This window comes from Strongylocentrotus purpuratus, unplaced genomic scaffold, assembly GCF_000002235.5.
Source record: "Strongylocentrotus purpuratus isolate Spur 01 unplaced genomic scaffold, Spur_5.0 spur5_scaffold_18, whole genome shotgun sequence".
In the NCBI taxonomy this organism is placed as follows: domain Eukaryota; kingdom Metazoa; phylum Echinodermata; class Echinoidea; order Camarodonta; family Strongylocentrotidae; genus Strongylocentrotus; species Strongylocentrotus purpuratus.
Window position 1 is genome coordinate 5,944,852 of NW_022145603.1, and position 17,839 is coordinate 5,962,690.

The window sequence follows — 17,839 nt, forward strand, 5'->3', positions numbered from 1 at the left end:
TGCTATTCAGTGTTCATTGTCGAATCAATTACCTTCCTGCCAGACATTCTGCATACAGCAATAAAAGGTCTTAAATATTTACAATAATATGCGATCAAAACTTATTAATATAAATTATATACCGTGTTCAAACCCTATTGTGATCAGGCGCGTACGCATGGGGGGGGGGGGGGGGGGTTAACCCTCTTCATTTTTTAAAAATATTTGTTTCTGTTGAGAATTAATGCTATCCCGCTCTCTCTCTCTCTCTCTCTCTCTCTCTCTCCATTGGCACTCCTTCCCCTCTTCCCTTCGTTTTTATCTCTCTTCCCATCTCCCCTCTGTCTCTCCTTTTTCTTTTCATTCTTCCGTCCTCTCTCTGTCCCTATCTTACCTTCCCCTTCACTCCTCTCTCTCTCCATTGGCACTCCTTCCCCTCTTCCCTTCGTTTTTCTCTCTTCCCATCTCCCCTCTGTCTCTCCTTTTTCTTTTCACTCTTCCGTTCTCTCTCCCCCTCTCTCGCATTCCTCCACTATCTCTCTCACTCTATAATTATACATTCAGCTTCTCTCCTATGAATACGCTCATCAGCTGCCTCTCATTCAGATAAAAATGTCTTGCATCTTTATAATATACTTTCATTCTGTATGCTTCATATTCCATTTGCTAAAAGAAAAATCCTTCAGGTACAATTTAAATTTGTTGTAAAATCAGTATAAAGTTTTATGAGAACAATATGAAATGTGTGGTGACAATGTCCTAGGGATGTTTCACAAAGACTAAGATCGACTTCAAGTTGGATTTAACTTTGACAGGCCATTCGTGCCACTGGTTACTCTCACTATTGGTCTCTCAATTATGATCTTTAGATATTTTTTCCTTCAATAATGAACTTTCAAAAATATAAATTCTGTAGATTTGAGACCACGATTTATACAATTTTATTTTCAGAGACCTATGCCAGTAAATGTGAAGACCAAACACTGAGTGGCATACACGGTCTGCCATAGCAAGTCCAACTTAAAGTTGATGTTAGTCTTTGTGAACCACCAACTGGAGTTCCTTCCAGATTACAGTTATGATTTGAGTGTTCATTGAAGTATTAATATAAGTCCCTTTAGAGTAAGTTGTAATAAAAATAATAACAATATTTATAAAGCGCAACATATCCATCTCCTGACAGATGCTCAAGGCGCATACAAACAATTTAAATTAATATTCAACATACTTACGATTAATGAAATATTAAATGTTAACTTACATTAGATAACACAACTTCAAGGTGCCATGGTACATACAATGTGGCACAGAGTGATTATTCGTTTTGCATGCATTGTATAAAAAGAACATTGAAAATTAACAATATGCATTGAGCATCAGGTGAGTTTTAAAAGTAGAGAGAGTGCAATATTACTGTTCCTATTTCATGGACGTGGCATTTTGTGTGTGATAAATACAATCAGAAATACAATCAATTGATTTGAATTTTAATATTTGGTAAAAAGTTATTTTGTTTTTTTTGCACATGCCTGCACATATTTGCTATCAAAAATGAAATAATCATCGTAGCTTGAACATATCACAGTGGAATTTACCTTTTCATAAAGTTGGTCTCTATTTTTTTACCTATAGTTTCTGAAATAACATTGAAATACCATGACAATTTATGACACGCTACAGAAAACAAGGTATGAATGACAAAAATTCAATTTGCTCATTGCGAAGTTCAAGGATGAGGTAGACAAAAATACATTGATTAAAAAAAAAACACAATACTTTTTCAAATTTTTCACGCAACATGTAAATTAAGAACATAGTATTTAGCATTCCTTTCTGGTTGATATCCATTCAGTAACATATGTAATACCTACTCTGTTCAAAATAATAAGATATATATATTTTTTTTTTAATTCCTTCTCCATCTAAAATAAATATAATAAAGATGTGACATGTCCATGGAAGCAAAACATGTTTTGCCAAAGCTGTTTACTCTCATGAAAACAATTTTATAGGTTCATGAAAAAGTTAATTACATTGAAAGTCCTCCAAAACAATTTTACAGGATCATGAAAAAGTTAATTACATTGAAAGTCCTCCAATTGATGTAGAATTATACAAGAGTTAAAAACAAGAATAACTAACAGGAACTTGAACTAAATTCTGAATAATTTGTGCCAAATCTAAAGCAGTACATGTATCAACAACAAGGTAAAAATGTACACTTTAAAATATCCTCTTTACATATGGAAATGATATATATTTAGAGATAAATCCATGATTTGGCAAAAAAATATCTAGAAATTAGACGAAAGCATTGTGAATATGCGTACTCCACATAAACCAATGTAATCAAATCAATAGCTAGTTTTTATGTAGAAAACTTCTGATTTTCAAAGCTTTAGATTTTGAGTTTTTTTTAGAGAACTGTTACTCCTCTGACAGACACTAAAATAGCATTTGATTAATATTATTGGAATCTATGGCTCATACACTTTCAATTGATAAATCATTCATCTACCGGTATGTTCTTTTACATTTCCGTTAAATTTAAACGCTAAGCAAAAATTCTTAATTTTTTTTTTATACAAAAAATTAATATATGATCTATTAAAATAGGTCAACATTAATAATAATTGATAATACTCAGCTTTTGTATAGCATCAATTACAATTAAGTCTCTAAGCGCTTCCAAACTTGGAGATTATTACCCGGCTTTAGCTGTGCTGCCATTACGGCGCTCTAGCATTTCAAGGAATTAATCCCGGCTTGTCAGGTACCTATTTGCATCACCTGGGTTTGGTGTGGCAAGTGTAGATCCATGTCTTGCCAAAGGACATAAGTGGCGCAGCGGGACTTGAACTGCGGACCTTGTGGTCAATAGTCCGGCGACGTAACCACTCGACCACAACATTAACTAGCCTTTGCTATGTGTTGACTTCATTTATACTCCACTGTCTTGCTGCAATTCTACGAAGCTCTGTAAATTCTGATGATAAATAAACACCCTATAACACAAACAAACAATACTATGCAATACAAGACATAGCCTATCAAGCCATATATCAAGTAGACCAGCCCGGCTTGCTGATGGCCACTGATCACTGGATGGGCGTCGTTGTTGAGGAGGACCTGGTTTGGGGGTACCAAGATGGAGGATCCAAAGAAGCCAGTCAGGTGATTGCAGAGGCAGTGGGTTGTGGAGGGCTTCGAAAGAGGCCCAACCTGTTTAGAATTATGAATTAAAAACAAAAATACAAGCAACATTAAAATGATGGCTAATGCAAGGTTATCAGCAGATAGGGACGGGACAAGGGTGACTGTCATATAAAGTTGTATACCATCAGTCCCAATATAAAGTTGCTTATTTTGTATTTAGATGTGGCTATTTCTTATGTAAATGTAAATGTGGCTATTTCTTATGTAGATGTGGCTTTGTCTTATGTAGATGTGACTATGTCTTATGTAGATGTGTTTATTTCTCATGTAGATGTGGCAGTTTCTTATTTAGATGTGGCTATTTCTTGTGCAGATGTGGCCATTTGACGTAGATGTGTTTATTTCTTATGTAGATGTGTTTATTTATTATGTAGATGTGGCTATTTCTTATGTAGATGTTGCTATTTCTTATGTAGATGTGACTATGTCTTATGTAGATGTGTTTATTTCTTATGTAGATGTGGCTGTTTCTTATTTAGATGTAGCTATTTCTTGTGCAGATGTGGCTATTTGATATGTAGATGTGTTTATTTATTATGTTGATGTGTTTATTTCTTATGTAGATGTGGCTATGTCTTGTGTAGATGTGGCTATTTCTTATGTAGATGTCGTTACTTCTTATGTAAATGTGGCTATTTCTTGTGTAGATGTGGCTATTTCTTGTGTAGATGTGGCTGTTTCTTATTTAGATGTGGCTATTTCTTTTGCAGATGTGGCTATTTCTAATGTAGATGTGGTTATTTCTTATGTAGATGTGGCTATTTCATGTGTAGATGTGGTCATTTCTATAAATCTCAGCTTCACCTCCTATATTTATTGAATTAAATCACAACTCCTTATCAAATTTGGGGTATACAGATAAAGAAAGACGATTACCATGTTAACTACTATGCATGGTTTTATCAAGAAATTCATATTACATTTGAAGCATTCAAACATGAAATACAACAGCATTCAAAATTTGTGTTGTACACAGTAATCAATCAATTACATTCTTCAGAAAAAAATTCTTCAAAACTCATAATTAAAGCAAGTATTCTGTATCAAAGGTCATGGCAAAGATTTGTTTTCAAACTGAGAAAACTAATATCAGGCATATATTTGAAAGCGGGAAATGTATAAACCTTAATGCTAGGCTTTCAAGGAATAATGCACAGTGGAAACTTGTTATAACGAGGTCCTAGTTTGAACCAAGGAAATTACCTTGTTACATCAGGGCCCTGTCTTACAAAGAGTTGATTTCAATCACAACTTATTTGGGACTGATATCAATCGCAACTATGTACATAAGAGATAGGAGACTGCAAACTTGTGATTGATTTGGATCAATCGCAACTGTAAGGCTGGGCCCTGGAATCTTGTTATATCAGGGTAAAAAAAGCAAGTGAATATAATGAGCTGGGACCAAAATCACCTTGTTATAATAAACAGATACCTCGTTATATCAGCGCTCCTTATGATAAGGTTCCACTGTAATGTACACTATACTGATCACCAATTGAATGGTGTAGTCCCATACCTTACATCCTGTGCTGTCCCATTCCTGCTGGTCTTCATTCCAAAAATTGCACTGTAAGGTGTGCATGAAAACAGACAGAGTGATGTTGTCATCTTGATAGCAAGGCTGATCTTCAATATCGTATAGTCTAATCATGATCCCATCCGCAGCTGCATAAAATAGATAATATGAACACAATAAGCCATTAAAATAATTCACAGCAGCGAGGGCATTAATAAAACTTACCCACACAATTAAGGTACATTTAGAACAGTCTAACGTTAGGACTGTTTTGAAGATACCGAGTCTGGATAATTTTACTAATGCCTGAACAAAATGATGTGTATTATTTGTTTTATAAGATTATGTTTTATTAGTTTTATAACATGATGTTGATAATGACCGGTCATTATCCAAATTAGGCGTCAGGCAAAATAAATGCCTGGTCAGGTGTACACTTTCAACCTCTCATTTGATTAGGATCCACGTCATCATCTTATGATTATTATAATTTAGAAGTGAAAAGAAAACTGAAATAAAGCTTGTTGAATATGGATAATAATCAGCATATAATTGTTTCAAAATATTGATGAGCCGGCCATGCATATATGTTTACATTACACTATGATAAACAACAATTTTTGTTATTGTTGCAAATATCTGAAAGAAGCTCTGAATCGATAACCTAGCTAGCTCACCCAAGAGTAATCTTACCAAAGTTTGTACAGATTTAGCATTCACACAGGTTTGTTGGTTTATAACATACAGGGTGGCTCCAAAAAAATGCAACACAATTTTTATTGGCAACATTTTAAAAAGTTACTTGATTGTTCTCATTGAAATATCAGAGATACTTAATTAATTGTCAGACTTTCTTTTACTACACTGCTGATCGACACACTTTCCAGTCAGATAAAAATTAGCTGATCATCTAATTTTTTTCCTGCAAATGTTCTTTTTCATGGCAAACAATTTTGAATGTAACAGCATCTCCAATGTGGAAAATTACATTGTTTTAGTTTTCATTTCGTCACTATAATTGTATTATTGTATTGCTAGTGACCAAGGATATCGCCGCCTGGCTGGCAAAAGGGCCTTAGCTCGAATTTTAGGTAAAAAATGAAACTTTAAGCAGAAGGGCGTTAGCACTAAATGGCCTCAAACTTTTATAAAACTGACTTATTTCCAAGAAAAAAATAGTGGCTGTGTTCTACTACAACATTTCCATTAGTCTTCTATGTCTTCAATTTTCGGGACGGAAAGCAGTCTAAATATAAAACAAATCTTTAAATGCGAATAATTCAAAAAGTAGTTTTTGAGCTGCTCTCGTGCTAACGCCCTTCTGCCACCCAGTCAACGATATTTTTGAATTGAATCCCAAATTGTCTAAATATCATAGTAAAATGAATATTGAATATGATACAAACTCCTGTTTTTTAAAGGGATTGTTCAGTAAAATAAATGAACATGAATCTGGTATTGTGAAGACTAACCTTTCAAGTCAACCAGAGGGACAGTCCATGTGAAGTTAGCATCAGTGTCCGGGACCTCATCGCTGACACCCAGTGTGGTGTCGTCCCCAACACAGCTAGTCTCAGAAATGCTGATTCTTGCTGTACATATAGACAGGGCAACCATGGGCTCAGTCTCAGATATGACCGTCAGGTGCAGAGCTCCTTCGTCAGGCATTGATGAATGGTCGATGACGATGGAAGAGGAGGAATTCTCGGTGATATGGACCAAGACGGGATCTGCTGACAGAGTTTCTCTCATTGGTATGTACACATCGATGTAAGCACTCAAATCATGGACTGTAATAATTGGAATGAGAAAAGTTTATATATTTATATCTAAAAATAATGGGGGCTTCTAGTACAAAGCGCCCATAAGAAATAGCCACATCTGCCCATTACGCTCTAACGGCCCTGGGCAGTGTTTCACAAAGACTAAGATCGACTTTAACTTAGACTTAACTATGGCAGGCTGGTCATGCCACTGTTTGCTCTGATCATTTACTGGCATTTGTCTCTCAAGGCACGTACAAATGCTGGTCACAAATCTACAGATTTTATATAGATAATTGATGATTTATTATTGAAGGAAAAATATTATCTGAAGATCATAACGGTGAGAGAAACCAGTGGCATTTAATTGCCTGCCATAGTTAAATCCAACTTAAAGTTGATCTTAGTCTTTGTGAAACACTTCCCTGGTGCTCTAACAGTATAATTACTCCAGTCATAGATGAACAGCCAAATGTGTACGAGGCTCTAGCAAAGTGTGTACCAATGACACCTGGGTGGAGAGTGGTAATTGTGGATTAATGTCTTGCCAACTGATGTCATATCAGGCTGGCCTTTGAACCCACAACCCTTTGATGTCATAGATATACAATCAATCAAGATCAACGTGCTATCGGTCATGAATCATTAGAGTGGCATTTAAGGTCAGTGAAAACATTATTATCATTTTTAGGAAGGTTATGGATTCGTCTGTGACTGCAATTATTATTATCATTATTATTATTGTTTTTATGAAGGTTGGTTTTGAAAAATATAAAACAGATATATCATTCAAACCACTAGTGAAATTATTGATTCCTCGGCGACAGAAATAATGCTATTCCTGCCACCTCGATCCATAATTTCAACTAGAGCCTCTCAATGCATGGTATATTTGATTCCATTTTTTATAAATGATCTTACACTCTAGTATATGATCCGCTTTGAGTTGGATTCCTACGATGCTAGACTTGACAGATTCTCCACCAGCTCCCAACCAACTAAATGGGTTCCATTTCATAGCTGACATCTGAAATAAAATAAAGCAACCCATGGAATCTCACATTCACAACTTAGTCAAGAGACCAATAATATCCACTATGCAACATATTAATTTAATGACATTTGAAAATGCGATATTTGACACGCTTCAAAATCGACTAGTTTGACTTCATTCATTAAAATTCAAATGCTTAAATTCTACATTAAAGAAAAAAAACTTTTATACTGGGTAGTCATTGTGTATGCCACAATAGTGATAGTGGTGGTTATTTTACCTGACAGCTAAGAAAGCAATAAATGCTTGTTAGTAAGCAACCAGAAGACCGACGGCTTAAGGTCCTCTCCGAGGGACCTGATAATGAGGATTAATGCCTTACCAAAGGGCACTAGCGCATCGACTTGATTTCGAACCCCGGGTCACGGGATAACGAGACCACTGCTCTACCGACTGAGCTATCGCGTCTCCTTTGCAACTGGTAGTTCTTGAAATAATTAATTCACATTTATAATTTCATGACAGAAGGGAAGAGAGATAGCCTGCCACGTGGAGTATATTCATATCTAATGAAGATGCCATGAATAGCGCTCTAATATTCTGACCACCACTCATCTTAGAATACATATCTCCTACAGAATTAAAATGATCAACTTCCTTTAAAGCTATTCTAAAGGTTGAGAGCCCCCCCCCCAAAAAAAAAAAAAAAATGGATGGCAAAATATCACTTCAATTGTATAATGAAGTGAAAGAGGATGTTATTGAGCACTGACTTTTGCAAGGATTTTCAGAATAAATGTGTTTGAAGACGAATTTCGATGAAAGAATACAAAATTCAGAATCGTAAGAGCCATATTGATTAATCATTTACGTTCCCAGAAGATATTAACTTTATTCATTAAGAAAGATATTAACTTTATTTATCAAGAATAACCATACTGTCACAATCATTTCATTAAAAATGAGGCAAGTATAAATAAAGTTGCAGTTAGAATGTTACCTTCATGCTCACAGTTGTCCCATTAACATGTGCCATTGTTTGATTCAGGACATCATCAGAAGGCATCCTAAAGCTACCAAGATCCTCCTCTGAACCTCCGAAGGTAGCCTCTGCAAGCTCGTCTCTGCTGATACTGCCTACTGCTATGCTGAGGGCAGGCGATGTAATGACGGTAGCTGCTTCACTGGGAATCTTGCCGGCTACTATCGCATCTTGTATGTCATTGACTGCAGACACAGTGACTTCTATCAAGTTCTTCAGGAGGAGCAACGATTTATGGTATGAAACGATATGATATGATGGCAAATATTTGCCATTTCTTGCCGGCTACCAGCTATTGCATCTTGTATGTCAATGATTGCAGACACAGCAACTTCTATCAAATTCTTCAGGAGGAGCAATGAGTTATGGTATCATCCAATATTTTGTTGTTGATTTGATTTGATTTCTGCATTTTTTCCAAATAAAATATAACTAAATAACAAAGAACATATAAATGTAAGGTATAATACAACATAAACAAACAATAATTTCTTCATGTCAAAATGTTTTTTTTTACATAATATATGTACATATAATAACAAAACTTAATAACATATTATCATAAATTTAAAGTATTATCCAAACTATTCTGTTGGAAAAGTGCAGGAGACCGCAATCAAAAGCAAAGATTGACAAGGATATGATATGATTGCATATTTTTGCCAAATAACAAGATGAAATAAATAATAACATTAACATTGTTGTTAACAATATGAACACGTTATTCAAATTTATTGTGAACAGAATAAAACAAGACACATGCAAATTCGGAATAGGAAATGGATAGAACTATCTGTGACATGTCACAATGAAAACAAAAAACCTATATAATCAATGTCAACCGACGAATATGATCTTGAAAGAAATCTCAATGAGATTGTTACAATTTCTTTCTGGCAATCTTACTATAAGGTGCACAAAACACCTCTATCATCTTTAACAACTGTACTGCCTTGCCATTTCTGGCATCGAAAGGCTTTGCCCCCCAAAAAACAAGGTTTTTATGGCGGTGTTTTATGAAAAAGAAATGACAGAGGAACATACAAAAAAGGGATAAAAAGAAGACAAATATCTTATCAGATTTTACCTTGTGATCCTCTGCCTGTTGAGTAATGTTGTTTGAAAGAAGACTTTCCGTTTCCTTGGCAGCGCTTAAGATATTTGACAACCCCTCAACCAAAATGGTTCCTGCTGACTCAATATTCTCCTGATCTTGCGTATAAGACCCAGATTGTGATTTGAGGAATGATGTCATTTCAGATAATGTACTTGCAGCTAGCATCTGGTTTAGGGGATAAAATTGATATGTTCAAAATAATGTACACTCAAAATTGAAAATAGAAAATAAAGTTTACACTCTTTAATATTCAATTTTTGTGTATGAATTACGATTCATTAATTAAACCGTTAGAAGGTCTCATTTGTATGAATCAAGAATGAAAGACGGACAAGTCTAATTAGGAACTTTGTTGAATACTTCTAGAAGCAAGCTTTAATATGTCTTATTCTCATAAACATGAATTGGGAAAAATCTTTTTTTTCTTCTTCTTCTCATACTTAAAAAATTACAAAACTTGGTAAGGGTATGAATAACTTAGTTGTTACCTGTACATGGACAGTCAGAAAGTGGATCATTGTATCATTTTAATTTGCCCACCTGTACTTCGGGAGATATCTCTTGCTTGTTGTAAGTTATGACGGCGAGGGCGGCAGAGCTCTGCCTCAGATATGTCATAGACTCTACCGGTATGGCGGCCACAGAAGTAACAAGAGAAGAGCGTATCTTTTTAAAAAAAGAATAAAGAAAGCTAAGGTTCATCACAGGTGTAGACGCTTATTCTCCACTTGATATTTGGGGCAGGAAATAAAGAATAGTTATAGTACCCTAAACTACACATTAGTGGGTCTTTGTCTCTAAAGTTAAGTGTCTGATAAATTTTAGACACTCAAAGCCGACTATATTACAAAATCTTATAGTTAAAAAAAAAAAGTTTAAAAAAAAAATTAAAAGAAAATATGATCTACTCTCTACTTTATCTAGTATTTCAAATCAAATTCATCATCTGTTTAGAGTACCTACACTTATGGGTCCATATAGTTTTGATATGCAATCCTAAAAGAATTATGGGCAAAAAAGACAGACAAAGAGTTTAGATTTTGATTCATATAGAAATAGAAATTGCTGCTGGAAGCAAATTCTCCATTCAAAAGAAGAACAAATAATGTCTTTGTTCCATACCTCTGACCTGGTTTCTCTCCCTTCCTGAGTTTCATCCTCCTCTCCAATGGAATTAAGAATGGACCCAAGGGCACTGATGAGTTGTGCAGCTTGTGCTGTATCTCCTACTGCTAACAATGAGTTCACATTAGATTCAACGTACAATGTCATATCCAGTAACTCCTGTGTGACGTTCATCCCTACAGCATCCATAGATAGAGGGTAAACCTGGAATTATTAAAGAAGTTATATTAAAGAGTTATAATAAAAAGAAACACCATATTAAAGTTGCTCAAGCGTGGGTATATAGAGGGAAGCACACAGACATACACACACAGGAGCGTAATACTCATTGTCTTGTGCTATTAGTGTTATGTAGTAAAGTGATCGCCAAGTTGCCTACTTCACGAACGACTATAAACCCGTCCCTGAACATCTTTAAAGCTTCATTTGGTCATGATGTGGTAAATCGAGTACATAAAGGAATATTATGTGTGTAAATAAATGAAAGGAAAAGGGATGTGAAGAAAAAACTAGCTGCACGCCTGAAACAGTTCATCGCATATATTTTCTAAATGTCATCAGTTGTTTTACTAGTATGTGCACTCAAACTGCAGAGATGCCAACCTTCTTCAACAAAAAAAAGTATTCTTAAGCGCAAAAAACAGTATTTTTGGACAAAAAACAGTATTTTTGAAAAAATCTCTCAACTTAACATATCGCCCTATCGAGCAGCTTAAAAAACCCGGCAGTACCACGTTTAAGTACCCGGATCGGAGCGTGACGTGCATACATTACATGTGGGTTGTTGGCAATGTGCGCAGTTTGGGGCCCGTATCACCATCCTGCGTGCATCGATTGAAGATGTAGGTGCACAATACACTTACGACACAAAGCCCATGATCAGAAATTAAGAAAAACGTCACTAAAAAAAAAAAAAAAAAAAAAAAAAAAAAAAAAAAAAAAAAAAAAAAAAAAAAATAAAAAAAAACAAAAAAACTAACAAAACATACAAAAAACGTACTGCCGTATTCATAGCGAAAAAACGGAACAGTTGGCATCTCTGAAACTGATACTTTCTTTCCATGCCAAAAATTATCCTCTTGTTTATTTGTGTTAATTAGAAAACCAAACATTTGCTCTGCATGCGCAGGTGACATCCAAATAGTCCACAGACTAACTTAATTTACTTTCAGGAGCAGTCATCAGTGCAACTTTCAAAAGGGCCGCACTACATTAGTCCTTGCACTAAAAATGAAGCACTATTAAAGTGCATGGGGTCTTTCAGGTATTACTAAGTATGTTATTCTGAATTAAACTCAATAATCTTAACTGAAATCTTCTTGTCCTCAAACTTAAAGATAAAGTTGAGTTCTCGTCATGTGATTGCATTGTGAAAGAAACGTTGTGGAATCGATCAGAAAAAAGTTGATCATGAAGCATACAAGTATTGGTGTGTACTTCAAGGTTCTGGAATCATCAAAATGATAAGAAATTTGGGCCAGTCTTGATAAAGTAAAGAGCACTGTTCACAAAAAGATGTTTATGGGACAACACAAACATGTGGCATAAACATCGAGCCTCATTTTTAAGCTGTTTCTTGTCGTATATAAATATGAAGACATTTAAAGAGCCATGCGTTTCAGGAATCATTTTTTCTCTGATGTTCTTCCACACTTACATGATAACAATGATAACGCTCACAAATTATTTTTCACCTCTTCCCAAAACACACCCATCTCTTTAAGTAATGAGATTTGTTTGTTTACAGCAATTTATAAAAACAGGAGAAAAACGGAGCTGTCAGCAGCAAAATTTATATCATTTCTAGAATAGAAAAGATAAATGTTTACAATTAATATACTCACTCTAGCACTTTTGTACACTGATGTCTTGGCAGTGTTACATTCTTTCACATTAACTTGGATTGAAACAGTATGAAGATCAGTACCAACTCCAGCTGGTAGATACAGGCCATCTCTGATTGACTCACTGCCTTCATACAGTTCAAAACCTGTATAGAAATTAATGGAACAAATAATTATAATGATAATAATTACAGCATTTGTGATGCGCCATCGATCTAGTAAACTGTTCTGAGGCACAGAGGGATAAAAAATAGAATAAGCTGCATACAGAAAAATGAGAACAAATATGCATAGATGTACATTCAACATATATTTAACTAAATAACATGCAAACATATATGGCTTTAGATTCTTTTAAATGATTTTAGGGATTCTAGTGATCGGGTCTACAAAGAAAAAGAACAAAAATGAGCAACTAAAAGCCAAAGATAAAATGCATTTCTCTCATTCATAAATATAGTATTATACAACAAAACATTACATGAAATACTTTTTAGTTGTACTAGCATTCCAAAAAATTATGTATGATATTTACAGCATTTTACATCATATTAAAAGGAAAACTGAACTATAGTTGAAAACCTGTATGTAAAGTAAGCAGATAAACCATGAAGAAGAAGAAAAAATAGGCAACTAAAAGCCAAAGATGAAAATTGCGTTTCTCTCATTCATAGATATACAACAAAACATAATGTGAAATAATTTTTAGGTGTGCCAGCATTTAAACAAATCATGTCTGATATTTACAGCATTTTACATTATATGGAAAGGAAAATAGAAATTTAAAGTTTCAGTGACTTAAGCGATCAACACATTCTATCAAAAATTGTCCTACTTGACATTTTCTTGAACTATTAATTAGTTTGAAGTCAAACTACTTGATATAATATGGCTGATTTTTACTGGAAATTGGTGAAGCTGGAAATAATATTGAACCCATTTCTAAACAAATCACTCATGCTTTTACAATCACATTTTTGACTCAGCTTTGGTTCTACCCAAGATCTAATGAAAAATGGGAATGGAATCATAACCCCCCACCCCCCCCCCCCTCCACCTGCCCCTTCCTGCCCTTTGGTCTCAGATTTAGGTCCAATGGTCTCCGCTACATCACTGGTAGGTGTACATTAAAAAAAATGTTGTATTGCCCTTTGCGATCGACCCAAGAATCTTAAAATCAACGACTAGCTTTAAAAAACTGTTTTTTCGAGAAAAAAATGTTGAATAAATTAATAAATATGTATTTTGTTTATTTAAGTGAGATATAAATACATGAATTCTCAAATTATTCCCAAATTTTCACTCATCTTCTGCCCTAGTTTTAACACCCTGCTAGCGTAAACAAGTAGACCCCGGCCTCGTGTACGTGTATATACCACGCACTGCACCAGCGAGAAACCAGTGAGTTTTGGGCAACGTTCCCGGTTTTGAGTTTTTGGGGGCAACGGTCGCTGTTTTGAGGGGAAAAAATATATATATATATCTGACTGACCGACCCAGGTTCTGGCGCTTAAAGGGCAATAAAACACCTTTTTTTCTAGGCCTTTAATACTTCAGAAATGTACCTTCTCCTCTGCCCACAAATATCCCATCCACTACATCCACACGGCTGAATAAAATGATCTGATATGTCAAGGGCTCATCCACATTAGTGAAGCCAAAACATGTGACGGTGAAATCAGTTTGTAGGGCATATCCCTCGTCGGGTGTCACAAGACAGCAGCCTAATGAGGGTGGGGCATTGAAGTGGACGTTGAATTCAGCATAGCCATCAGAATCGGACTGGTAACCTGTATAGTTGAAAATGGAAACATAATGAGTAAAAACAACCTCAACAATAATTTCTTTGGGTGGTATTCTTGAAAGCGGACTAACTTTATTAAAGTCCATGGTTTAATCCTCCGACTAAGTATGGAATGCCAAGTGTCCATATGAATATATTTTTGAATAATTTGATATGTCCCTAAATTGCCATGATAACATAATTATTTCATAATTATATTATTATTTATTAATTATGTTATTACATTTTATTTTAATTTAGTGGCACATTAAATTATTCAAATTATTCCTCTTTCGAGAATACCACCTTATATGTTTTTATAAAGTTTAACAGTCTAATCCAATCACTTGAAAATAATATCAAATCTCATGAGAACTTTCAAATATTTTGCAACTACAAATAGTTTGCTTTGTATTTGCAACATCAAGTATTCACCAAGTTTAAATATAAAAGCATAATCTCCATGTACTCTTCACACATGTCAGCTTTGAAAAGAAAATGACAACAACACTCACAAATTTTTAAGTCAAGAATCTCTATGATTGTGTACTAACCTTTGACTTTACATGATAATGCTTCATGCCTTACACATGAAATTGAATAACTGAACAGGTGCAGTCAAAAGAAATTCTATTAGCAGCTGCAATTTTGGAAGTATTACAGGCCTAAAATTTCAAAGCTTGGAATACTTAAAAGAAACTCATACAATGATATTACCCATCTCAGACATCAATTAAAGTGTTCAAGGTTTAATGACCAAGTATGGTCAGAAGGAATAACACCAGGTGACTGTTTTACAAAGACTAAGATCGACTTTAAGTTGGACTTAACTATGGCAGGCTGTTCATGCCACTGGTTGCTCTCGTCATTGGTCTCTCAATTATGATCTTTAGATAATATTTTTTCCTTCAATAATGAACTATCAAAAAATGTCAATTCTGTAGATTTGTGACCATGATTTGTATGTCCTTTAGAAACCAATGCCAAAAATGGTTAGAAGAACTAGTGGCATGAACGGCCTGCCCTAGTTAAGTCCGACTTAAAGTCGATCTTAGTCTTTAAACACTCTCCAGCAACAAGTTTCCAATGTACAGTTGAACCTGCTTTAGTGACCACTGTCTACAGAGACCACATTTATTGTTTCCCTTGAAAACGGCCTCTCATTGAAACATGTACTAAAGGAACCTGTCTAGAAAGACCACCTGTCCACAAAGACCCCTTTTTTGTTTCCCTTGGGGGGTCGCTATAGACAGGTTTGACTGTAGTCCAGGCCTCGCATTTTGAAGTTTGGTGTGCTTACCGGTAACGCGTAGAATGATGCTACCCGTTTCAGATATGGAATCAAATGTGTGCGGCTTGATGACCAGGTAGGGTTGGTCAGTCCCTGTAGAAGTCTGGGAAGACAAGTCACCTACAGCAGAGGTATGATCTGACTCAAGACTCCATTGGAAGACTACATCTTCATTCTCACCGTCACAGTTGGTGCACGAGGCATGTAGGACCAGACGCTCAGCTGTGGAGATGTACATGTTGCAGTTACTGATGCAACTATGGATACAGAGAAGACATAGTAAGGTATGTTATGATGTATATTATGATTTCTGATTGATATGCGTCTGTAAAAACCAAATCACACATTGAATTTTACAAAATTTGTAATGAATATTTCCACATCTTGAGTAGATGACCTGATTTCTGTGGTATTATTTGTCTAGAATAACTCTATTTTATTTATGTATTTAAATATGTTTAAATAATTGAAATTTCTCCCAGGAAGCATTAGATTTATAAAGTTATTGTCCTATGGCGGACTAATGAATATTAATAAGTCAGAATAAATCAGGAAAGCTTGGGTATTTTTTTCTAGTTCATCATGACTGTGCCATGGACCAGTGATGGTCTGGTGGTAAAGTCGCTACCCGGCAAGCTGTAGATGCAGGTTCAAGTCCCGCTGGTTTCAAGATTTTGTCTGACTTTTTTTTCAATACAGATTGATCAATCGATCTAATACTGGGTGTTAGCCACAAATATGTTTAAATAACTTTATCTTATGTTGTCATGATCCAGTAGTCAATCCTAAGCTAACAATTCCTTTGACCATGTCTTGTGAAATCTAAAATACACTTTGTTAACCCATAGCCAACGGGAACCGGGCGACTCCTGTTTTAAGTCTATGGGAATAAGAGAATTTAGGAGACAACGGGTTAAACAATCCCAATAAATGGTTTTACATCTAGAGTCAATTAGCTGTTGAATACGTATGGCCATATATCTTGCAGTCCACTGCAATCTATGATAAAATGACACACCAGTTCTCTCCCCATTTGTCTAAGCCATTCATATAGGCGTGATAGCTCAGTCGGTAGAGCAGTGGTCTCATAATCCGGCGACCCGGGTTGAAACCAAGTCAATGCGCTAGTGTACTTTGGTAGTGGATCAAATTCAGAAATCTCTCCATCAACACCGCCCCCGGCAACCTATCACGCATCCTAAAGATTGAGTTTTACTCGGAATAAAAGAGTTACTATCAACTCTTTTGACTCTGTTATTCTCCCACTGATGCTGCTACAGGTTAAAATGAAATCAGTTGTTAAATCCGGATACCAGGGCCCTCAGAGAGGACCTAAAACCATCGGTCCTCTGGTTGCTTTAATAACATATCAAATGTACAGAAACTTTGAAATGTGTCAATTTGGGGAAATGTTGAATGTTTTCATATCTCAAGTAGATGATATCTGATATCTATCTCTGGCAATAGTCATGAGGCCAACTGAATTTGTTGTTGTAGTGATCCATTTATTATTACTTCTCTTGCCTTAACTAATTCTTTAAAATGAAATTCTTGATGTAGTTCGATGCTGGAGATCTTAACAAATGTTTCAACATCTTAAAGCCCCACTGTACTACTTATAGCTACTTGCGCCCTCTATATAGCAAGCAATGTCTAATCAGTGACCATTGGCCCCTCATGGCCCCCTTTTTTAAAGTTAATTGAGAGCTGATTTGATGAGATAACCACCTGTCAGTGACCATGCAGGGAGGTCTAATCCCTTCTGGCCAAACTAGTGCAGATAGGATTTAAGTAGATTGCCTGATTTCTTTTTCTGGCAATAGCCCCGGGGTCAACTGGATTTATTGTTGTATTGAACCATATTTGTTACTCCTCTTGCCTTAATCAATCCTTTAAAATAAAATTCTAAATCTAGTAGGATCATGGCAATCTTAACAAATGTGTCAACATATTAAGAAGATTACCTACTTTCTATTTTTTGGCAATAGCCACGGGGTCAACTAGATTAGCTGATGTATTGATCCACTTTTTATTACTCCTCTTGCTTTTTCCAATCCTTTAAAATAAAATTCTAGATGTAGTAGAATGCTGGAAATCTTAAGAAATGTTTCAACATATTAAATAGATTACCTGATTTCTATTTCTGTCAATAGTCAAGAGGTCAAC

The 17,839-nt window shown here is 35.3% G+C and overlaps 1 protein-coding gene across 4 annotated transcripts in view; it reads right to left on the bottom strand.

The window, feature by feature from the left end:
* Window positions 1-677: 677 nt before the first annotated feature.
* Window positions 678-17,839, bottom strand: part of rej2 (receptor for egg jelly 2 protein) — a 33,748-nt gene continuing 16,586 nt past the window's right edge. For 3 of the 4 annotated variants that reach the window (XM_030988781.1, XM_030988780.1, XM_030988779.1), the window contains 11 exons: window positions 15,683-15,930; window positions 14,165-14,389; window positions 12,600-12,745; window positions 10,753-10,959; window positions 10,171-10,296; window positions 9,601-9,795; window positions 8,472-8,726; window positions 7,399-7,504; window positions 6,187-6,504; window positions 4,715-4,863; window positions 678-3,201 (listed from right to left, as the gene is read on the bottom strand). In XM_030988781.1, the coding sequence (XP_030844641.1) occupies window positions 2,947-3,201; window positions 4,715-4,863; window positions 6,187-6,504; window positions 7,399-7,504; window positions 8,472-8,726; window positions 9,601-9,795; window positions 10,171-10,296; window positions 10,753-10,959; window positions 12,600-12,745; window positions 14,165-14,389; window positions 15,683-15,930 (2,230 nt within the window). In that variant the 3' untranslated portion in view covers window positions 678-2,946. 4 annotated transcript variants of the gene reach the window in all.